At 36.7% G+C, this 10,029-nt stretch overlaps 1 protein-coding gene across 13 annotated transcripts in view; it reads right to left on the bottom strand.

Annotated features, from left to right (window-relative positions):
* Positions 1–3,410: 3,410 nt before the first annotated feature.
* Positions 3,411–10,029, bottom strand: part of LOC109102919 (ankyrin-1-like) — a 125,326-nt gene continuing 118,707 nt past the window's right edge. For 12 of the 13 annotated variants that reach the window (XM_042757123.1, XM_042757132.1, XM_042757128.1 and 9 more), the window contains 2 exons: positions 9,745–9,842; positions 3,411–5,571 (listed from right to left, as the gene is read on the bottom strand). In XM_042757123.1, the coding sequence (XP_042613057.1) occupies positions 9,768–9,842 (75 nt within the window). In that variant the 3' untranslated portion in view covers positions 3,411–5,571; positions 9,745–9,767. The remainder of the gene's footprint in view (positions 5,572–9,744; positions 9,843–10,029) is intronic. The other variant, XM_042757126.1, reaches the window with a different exon arrangement.

The raw sequence follows: 10,029 nt of genomic DNA, 5'->3' as shown, positions 1-10,029 counted from the left end.
ACACAGGTGGGCAGAGGAACAAGATTATTTAGTGTCCATTGCATTAGATTTTGCCATCAGATGCCGTGAAATCCAGGCAGCAGTAATTGGATCAACATTTAGGATTGGCAACTAGAGATCTTTTAACTAACCATGTCAATAAAAGTTCCATGTCCAGGAAAGATCATACAGATTTCCATTTCAAAGACTCTGGACATCGTAAAGGATAAGGCATCGATTCCAATGTGCGTACATGGATTTGCTCTTTCTCTTAGAAGAATACTGCGTTATCCTGAAGCTGAAGGGGCACATATACACAAATTCATGTTCTGTTTTGCGATGGTAACGCTGGATGAAACATCCTTTTGAAACCATGTGTGCTGCCTCCTGCTCACAATTGGCCCATACAAATACAGAACGCCTCAGTCCACTTTCGTGATGCCTTGAAAGACTTTACTGGAAGAGAGTAGCGGGCTTTGAGAGCCTGGGCATACGTCCTGTATTGGGAACAATTAGAATGGTTTTGCAGCACAGCCTCGTATTATGAATACAATTCGCTCCCTGCTATACCTCGCCTTTTTCCTGAACCCAATCGAGGAGTGGTGTATGATCACCGTCCATGGAGGCAATGATGCTGGTTGCCCTGTCAATAGGTTCCCAGGGATGCAAGGAGGTTATTTCCCACGGGTTCATTGCAAATGGAGGCCTTCTGTCAAGAACGATGGACTAAATGTGAAGATAAAATGGATATATCTTTCTTTTTTTTTTTTGTTTTTTTTTTTTTTTTTTAAAAGCTTATTATCCACCCATAAAATTGTCCTTTGGTAGCTTTGTTTTTTTTCCAGTCTCCCATTTGACGTTTGTAAACTCATATTGATGGCGGCATTTTGTTATTCTTTGTTGTATTTTGATGCAAGAGGACAACAGAGTGATGGACCTTTTCACTGGAGGAAGCCCTGGTATTTTGACCACAAGTGACGGTTTATTGTTAAAACTGATGGATTTGTCAGCCTGCAGGCCTTCTGATCCTCTCAATGGACACATTGCCTTGCTCCTTTTGTCTAATTAAGGCACTTCTTCATGTCCCAAAATCCCACCAGGATGTGAGAATGTGTTATTAAAAGCTGTTAAGAAGGAAAAGTATTTGAAGGGTGGGTGTTCTGTAGAGGTGTCAGGATCATCACATTTTATGTAGATGTCATTATTAGAGTTGGGTGGTCTGTGAGGTTTGTGTACAATAAAACTGCTGTTAGGCTTAGTGTCGGGCAGCCCAGATGTGAGCCTGCAACATGTTTACTATCTCAAGCTGAGTTAAAATATACTGTTTTAATAATGCATTGTGAGGCTTCGTTGTTTTTATCCTCCAATCAGAAGGTTTTAAGTTTAAAGTTTTTAGAGGATTTAAAGTTTATTTACGCAGCTGAAAGAATGATTTCCTCATGACTCCATTGCATCAATTAAAGTCGTGTGAAGTGAAAATCTGAATGTTTGAACCATTATTAAGAAGTTTAACTTTATTTACTGTAACTTCAAACCGATGCTTCCAGCTAAAATATGAGTCCTCCATCCGTAATGTTGCTTTCTACAGTGAAAAAGTCATCTTGTCTGAATCAGGAGAGAAATATGTACAGATTTTTAAGCACCATTTACAAGTAAAAACAGTCTAAAACAGCTCACTGGAGGCAGTGTTATTATAGATTATGAACTCATATTTTACACAGAAGCAATGGTTTAAAGTTAAAAAGTGCCAATGATAGTTTTTTTGTTTTGTTTTTGTACTGACAAGCAGCTTTTGTTTTTTCAAGACATTAACTGATGGACTGGAGTGCTGTGGATTACTTGTGGATTATTGTGATATTTTTTATCAGCTGTTTGGACTCTCATTTTGACGGCACCCATTCACTGCAGAGCATCCATTGATGAGACACTGATGCAGTGCTACATTTCTCCAAACCTGATGAAGAAACAAACTCATCTACATCTCCAATGGCCTGAGGGTGAGTAAATTTTCATTTTAGTAAAATAAAAGGAATGACCACAAAAATCCATTTGTGAATTTTTATTTCTTTATTAATTCTGTAAATGTATCTTCAGCTGGTGTACAGGGTTGAATATTTCTATGTTTATATAGACATTTAAAATCTTGTCTGATTCAAAGACCTATAGTAGCGATAAAAATAAATCCATAAATAAAACGAAATAAAGTTTAAAGAAGCACAATGCTTCTATATTCCCACAGGCACCCCCCTGCAGTCTTGTTTGCTAAGATACTATAAGTACATCCATGACATCAAAGTATTCCCATATTCCTAAATAGCAGGTCATAAATTCCCATTTGCAAGTGCAAAGCATTCTTATTAAATATAATTATATATATGTATTAAAAGATGTATTAAAAACATCTTTTCTGTGCAAGTGTGCATTTTGCATTCCTTTTTTTTGTAATATGCTATTGCGTTTATACTGATTTCAAATCATTCTGTAGTAAATAGGAGTATAAATATTCTGTAATTTTGCAACAGTTCACATTTTTGCAAGAGGTTGGTTTAAACCATTGCTTAGACATCAAACAACTGCATTGCTAATGTAACGTATCCTTGCTGCCATACTGGAATGGACCGGCCCAAATACTTTACGCAGTCACTGTGATCTGTGCTATTTGAGTTTGGTTCAGGGAGGGACTGGAGGGAGGACACATCAATGCCAGCAGAGTGGCTGCATTTACTTTTTCCTAGAAGTTCAACCTTAAGTGCTGGAAATCCCAAACCACATAAATGAGAATATCTGAAACCTGAAAAAAAAAACGATAATAAAAAAAACGAAAGCACATAGGATATGAATAAAGAGCTTGTTGACATATTATCATATCCAAGAGTTTCAGTGCATGGTTGGGAAGATATTTTCCCAGTAAGTCAATTAATTTTATATCCAAGCCCAATACAATAAAAATAAATAAATCAATAAATAAATAACTTTAATAATCCATAGGCAAAATGGATGATTAAAAACAATAATATATTATAAAATAAAAATTTTTTTAATGGAAGACATAGATTTGTTGTTTTTTATCATTAATGTGCATCCTTATATGAATTGATTCTATGAATAATATTAAAAGTGATGCTTAAAAATGTAGATTCAGTGTTATTCATGTGATTTGAATGTGGTGTACAAAGAACCAAAGACAATGAAGCTTTAAAAAAAACAATGCTAAGGCATGCCATACAATGCTACAATAAATGGCCTATATTTGGTATCATGCTCTTATGACATCAGTAACTGAATTTTATTTCCATACATCTGAGATGCTTGATTTGAGGTTTTTGAGATTATTTTGTTTCACCCTTTAAATTCACACAATGATTTCAGGTTGAAGGCTGTATGCTGTTTAGATGCTACATAAATACGTGATCTAAAATTAGATTGTTTGCATGGAGGCCATGCAGTTGGGATGATGGCCAACCAGTGCTGCAGTGATCACCGTTTGCATAATATGATATTGTGCTGAGCCGTGCATGGAAACAACAGCTCTGCAACTGGACTGTCTGCTGTAGCTAAAAAAACTCCTGAAGAACGATACGAGTGGAAAAGAATAACATCAGTGCAGGTCCAGATAATCCACATTATAATTAGTGTGTGTGTGTGTGTGTTTGTGTGTATGAAGTCAGGTCTGCTCTGCTGTGGGACAGTGAACAGTCTGATCACAGTGCTCAGTGGCTACGTGTCTTCATCAAGCATAAGAGAGGCAAAGATGACTGTATTGTTCACACCTTTTTGTCAAGCATGTGTTGAGTGCCTAAAAAAATCATTACACATCTATTCTCATTAATGAAAATGTTTGGTTTTAAAAATGAGAAACAATACAGAGTGTGTTGTTCTCCCTAAAATGAATATATAGTGCACACCACGAGTATTAGTACCATCTGTAATGGTGAACAAAAAGACAATGAAAAATATACTGTTAAGAAATGTCTATAAGATGAGGAGAAAAAAATCTAACCTTTCAGTGAAGTTATATTAGTAATAGTAGTAGTAGTAATACTAGTATTAAATGTTTTGCCAATAATTGGCAAACCAAGGTCACTAACCAAGCTTTCATATCCCACTGTAAACCTGTGAAGCCCAGCATATACTTCAGTATAGTCTGTGTGTGTACAGCATGCAGGTACTATGCTGATGATGATGATATTTAAGCATAAAAGTACACTTTGGGCTTAAGTTATATCTGGATATGGGATTAAAGGGATTCCATATTGTAGAAGAATAATTATTTAAAAATTAACAAACTAAGATTAATAATGCTTTAGAAGTAGTTTTTATTGTTAGTGATGTTAACTAATGCCAGCAAATTTTGTATCTTATTGTAAAGTGTTACCAAATATCTTTGCACCATAATTTTGTATTTTCTTTCCTTAATAGGGAATATGTTGAATGATTACCTACAAAACAAACCACAAGATTAATTATCAATTATTATTTTAATGTACTAACAGCCTTTATCTACAGTTTCCAAACAATTTTACTTCACTGAAAGATTAGACTTTTTTAAATATCATTTTTCTTTTAAAAAAAAGAAAAAAAAAAGCAGCCTTTTTGCTCAGAAGGACTCGGAAGAAAGTCTTTCCACTATAACACAAATGCTAAAGGTGGATAATGCAAATGTTAATATAACGCTTATAAGCTCCTCTGTGCATATCAAGTTATTAAGAGGAAGCTCATATGACGCAGAGGTTTGCAATGTATACAGAACAAAAACAATCTTGCTGCAGCGCTGCAAACGTGTACATACAGAGCCCCACAGTGATGTGAAAGTACGTCCAATGTACTGTATCCCACTGAAAACATTCAAACTGCAACCCTTGAGCCTAGTCTATCTCAGGCAACACAGGACTTCACAGCTCGTTTGCTACACAATTATACCTTTACAATACACAAGACATGTACTATTGGACTGAACAAGAATTCAGGAGCAAGTATTGAGACAGCAGCAGCATCGCATAGGTTGTTGTCTTTTTTTTTTTTTTTGGCTGTGTAAAAGAACACACGCACACAGAGGGTACATTCACATCATATTTGAGTGCATATTATGTATAATAGCAGTACAAGAGGGTCAGACGACTCCTGGTGGGAAACCTTTTCAGTAGTATTGTGTTCTGGAAGACTAAATTTCAGGAAACTCTTGCTCTAGCATTTGTGTCCCACGTGCCCCCAAACCACATCCAGTTGGCCAAAGTCCTTCCCCCCACCATTTAACAGCCCTTGCGGTACGACAGTATTTTCTCACCTCATAACTGCTTGCAGTCAGTGCTGTTTGTAAAGGCAGGCCATGCGACAGCACTTTCACATGCTGATATTGAGATTACAGGAAGCACTTCTCAGATGCTTGCTTTTTTTTTTTCATGGTTTGGTTTCATTTTATAAGAAATCATGCTTCTATCCACTAGTGTTTGTTTTGCTTGTTAAAAAAGTCCTAAAATCTCTTTTTTGTAGTTGATATCCATCGCCTATCGCCAGCGCTCTAGTTTGGTTTTCTTCTTTATTTGACGCTCATCATGTGCCAGTGAAGGATGGTTTGGGTGTAGGTGTCAAGTCCTAGGTTGGAAAAATAGAAAGGAAGGTTACAATGAATCTGCGATCTTACAAGAACTCATGACATTCAGACCAAAATAGCATGTTTTGGCTGGTTTGTTGCTGGTCCATATTGGTCTCCCAGCTCTTACTAGTATTATGTACCAGGTCAAAACCAGATCTACCAGCTGGTAGTTCAACTGATTAATCATATAGACCAGACAGTGACCATAAATTACCTAACTATTCAAACTATACCTTAATATAAGAATAAATACAGCATGCTTTTATACAGGAATGACACCAGTTACCAGTTAAAAAAGGAATGTGTACAGGATCTTTAAAAATAAAATTCCCAAAAGGACAAAAAAAATCTCAGTAGAACATCAACATTAATTAAAGGAACTCTTAAAATAAAGGTTCTTTATTGGCATCAGTGGTTCCATAAAGAACCTTTAACATGCATGGAACCGTTGCAGGTTCTTAGTGGTAAAAGGTTCACTCTTAAAATAAAGGCGCTTCACAATGCCATAGAAGAAGCTTTTTGTCTAAATGGTTCCATAAAGAACCTTTAACATCTGAAGAACCTTTCTGTATCACAAAAGAAGCTTCTTCAGATTATAAAAAGGTAAGAAAGAGATGGTTCTTTAAAGAACCTTTGACTGAACGGTTCAAAAATGGTTCTTCTATGGCATCGCTTGAACTTTTTGAAGCACCTTTAGTTTTGAGTGTTTAAACTAAGAAAAAAATAATGGTTCTTTTAATAACTGTTCACTGAAAGGTTCTTTGAGGAACCAGAAATGGTTCTTCTATGGCCTTGCTGCAAAAATAAAGAAACATTACACAGCATCTAACAAGAATAAAAAATTCTGTAGTTTCATTTCTAATATGATTCATAGAGGATTCTTATTAGATCTCAAATTATGAGAGGACAGGAACAGGATCCCGTATGCATTCCTATAGGATCATGAACCTGGGTAAAATACATAAACACAAGTTATTCTGTAACTAAAAGGGAAGGATATTATTCCAATATTAGTTGGAAATGGACAAGATGTCAGAGTATTTTAGGAGTTAATGCAGTGAGATGAAACGTGGGTTAAGAAAGTACAACATCCAACATAACTGAGGGCACACCTTATACGCAATTATACATGTACCTCCATGCTTAAATAATTCATTTTTATTTTAAAATCCAGCTTTTATCATAGCCTACACATGCTCACTTAGATGATTTTTATAAAATTATTTTCAGCAAGGATGCATTAAACTGATTAAAGCTGCAGAGCTGTATTCAACATTGAAAATAATCAGAAATCTTTCTTGAGCATCAAATCAGCATATTAGAATCAGACTAATTTAAGATATTTTGGATGAACACCGGGAGGCTTGAGACTGTCCCATAGACTGCCAAATAAATAACAGTGTCAAGTTCCAGGAATGACTTTATTCAACAATTCCTCTCCTCTGTGTCGTTATTTTTGTTTTCTTCATGTACAAAAAGTATTCTCGTCGCTTCATAACGTTACGGTTGAATCACTGATGGCAGATGGAGTATTCTGACGATGCTTTTCATACTTTCCTGGACCTTGACACTGTTCTTTAATGCCTTCGGAACACAGTAAAAGATATTTTGGATGAAAAGCGGCAGGCTTGAGACTGTCCCATAGACTGCCAAATAAAGAACAATGTCAAGCTCCAGGAAAGTATGAAAAGCATCGTCAGAATAGTCCATCTGCCATCAGTGATTCAGCCGTAACGTTATGAAGCGACGAGAATACTAAACAAAACAAAAATAATGACACAGAGGAGAGGAATTGTTAAATAAAGTCATTCCTGGACCTTGACACTGTTATTTATTTGGCAGTCTATGGGACAGTCTCAAGCCTCCCGCTTTTCATCTAAAATATCTTTTACTGTGTTCCGAAGGCAAATGAAGCTTTTACGGGTTTGGAACGACATGGGGGTAAGTGATTAATGACCAAATTTTTATACTGGGATGGAGTATCACTTTAAAGGGATAGTCTGGCCCCACATTTCTGACATTTACTGTATGAATTTCTTGCTTCTGTTGAACAGAAAAGAAGATGTTTTGAAGAATGTTGGTAACCAGTCAGTTGCTGGTAGCCATTGACTTCCATAGTACAAACCCGATTCCAAAAAAGTTGGGACACTGTACGAATTGTGAATAAAAACAGAATGCAATGATGTGGAAGTTTCAAATTTCAATATTTTATTCAGAATACAACATAGATGACATATCAAATGTTTAAACTGAGAAAATGTATCATGTTAAGGGAAAAATAAGTTGATTTTAAATTTCATGGCATCAACACATCTCAAAAAAGTTGGGACAAGGCCATGTTTACCACTGTGTGGCATCCCCTCTTCTTTTTATAACAGTCTGCAAACGTCTGGGGACTGAGGAGACAAGTTGCTCAAGTTTAGGAATAAGAATGTTGTCCCATTCTTGTCTAATACAGGCTTCTAGTTGCTCAACTGTCTTATGTCTTCTTTGTTGCATCTTCCTCTTTATGATGCGCCAAATGTTTTCTATGGGTGAAAGATCTGGACTGCAGGCTGGCCATTTCAGTACCCGGATCCTTCTTCTACGCAGCCATGATATTGTAACTGATGCAGTATGTGGTCTGGCTTTGTCATGTTGGAAAATGCATGGTCTTCCTTGAAAGAGACGACGTCTGGATGGGAGCATATGTTGTTCTAGAACTTGGATATACCTTTCAGCATTGATGGTGCCTTTCCAGATGTGTAAGCTTCCCATGCCACACGCACTCATGCAACCGCATACCATCAGAGATGCAGACTTCTGAACTGAGCGCTGATAACAACTTGGGTTGTCCTTGTCCTCTTTAGTCCGGATGACATGGCGTCCCAGTTTTCCAAAAAGAACTTCAAATTTTGATGCGTCTGACCACAGAACAGTTTTCCACTTTGCCACAGTCCATTTTAAATGAGCCTTGGCCCAGAGAAAACACCTGCGCTTCTGGATCATGTTTAGATATGGCTTCTTTTTTACCTATAGAGTTTTAGCCAGCAACGGCGAATGGCACGGTGGATTGTGTTCACCGGCAATGTTTTCTGGAAGTATTCCTGAGCCCATGTTGTGATTTCCATAACAGTAGCATTCCTGTATGTGATGCAGTGCCGTCTAAGGGCCCGAAGATCACGGGCATCCAGTATGGTTTTCCGGCCTTGACCCTTACACACAGAGATTGTTCCAGATTCTCTGAATCTTTGAATGATATTATGCACTGTAGATGATGATTACTTCAAACTTGATTACTTTGCATTTTTTCTCTGAGAAACTCCTTTCTGATATTGCTCCACTATTCGCCGCAGCATTGGGTGAATTGGTGATCCTCTGCCCATCTTGACTTCTGAGAGACACTGCCACTCTGAGAGGCTCTTTTTATACCAAATCATGTTGCCAGTAGACCTAATAAGTTGCAAATTGGTCCTCCAGCTGTTCCTTATATGTACATTTAACTTTTCCGGCCTCTTATTGCTACCTGTCCCAACTTTTTGGGAATGTGTAGCTCTCATGAAATCCAAAATGAGCCAATATTTGGCATGACATTTCAAAATGTCTCACTTTCAACATTTGATGTGTTACCTATATTCTATTGTGAATAAAATATAAGTTTATGAGATTTGTAAATTATTCCATTCCTTTTTTACTCACAATTTACACAGTCCCAAAACTTTTTAAAATCGTTTTTATAAAAAAAAAAAAAAAAAAAAAAAAGAAAACAACGTACAACAAAAACTTATATAAAAAAATACTACAAAAAAACTTCTTCTTTTTTGTTCAACAGAAGAAAGAAATTCATACAGGTTTGGAACAACTTGAGGGTGAGTAAATGACGACAATTTCTTTATTTTTGGGTGAACTATCCCTTTAAGAGGCTTTCAAAAACATTAAATATTCTCAAAAACCACAAACATTTGAACAGTACTTTAGGATCAGGCTTAAGAATGCTAAATAACTATTGGTACTTAGAAAGGCTGTAAGTACTTATTTAGGATTGAGGGTTATAGTTTAAGAACCAGCAACTTTATTGATCAGTAATGGTGTTTATATTACATCAGGCCTGAGCTGGAAAAATATATTTTTTTTAACTGAATCTCAATGGTTAGCAGGATTACATTAGCACAAAGTGCAGCAATGTCTTGTACCTGGAGGGAGGAGGGAGTCAGACTCACTGCTTTACTCTCCGCAGACTCGCACATTTGACTATTTGAATACCTCCCCTCTTCACATCCACAACATCCGGCTGTGGCGGAGAGCAGGTGGGGCGGGAGAGGAGCGGCATCCAGGGAAGCACAGAGAAATGAAGGGACGGGAGTGTGAATGAGTAACAAAGAGTAACAGAACAGATGGAAGAGGGCAAAGTGAATCAAATAGGTGATGTGTTAACAGAAAAGAGATCAAGTTCAATAAGCAAAACGTGCAATAACACA

The sequence above is a fragment of the Cyprinus carpio genome, chromosome A5 (genome assembly GCF_018340385.1).
Source record: "Cyprinus carpio isolate SPL01 chromosome A5, ASM1834038v1, whole genome shotgun sequence".
Taxonomy (NCBI): Eukaryota; Metazoa; Chordata; class Actinopteri; order Cypriniformes; family Cyprinidae; genus Cyprinus; species Cyprinus carpio.
Note: the sequence above shows the minus strand (reverse complement) of the source record. Positions and strands in the feature narration are given on the sequence as shown.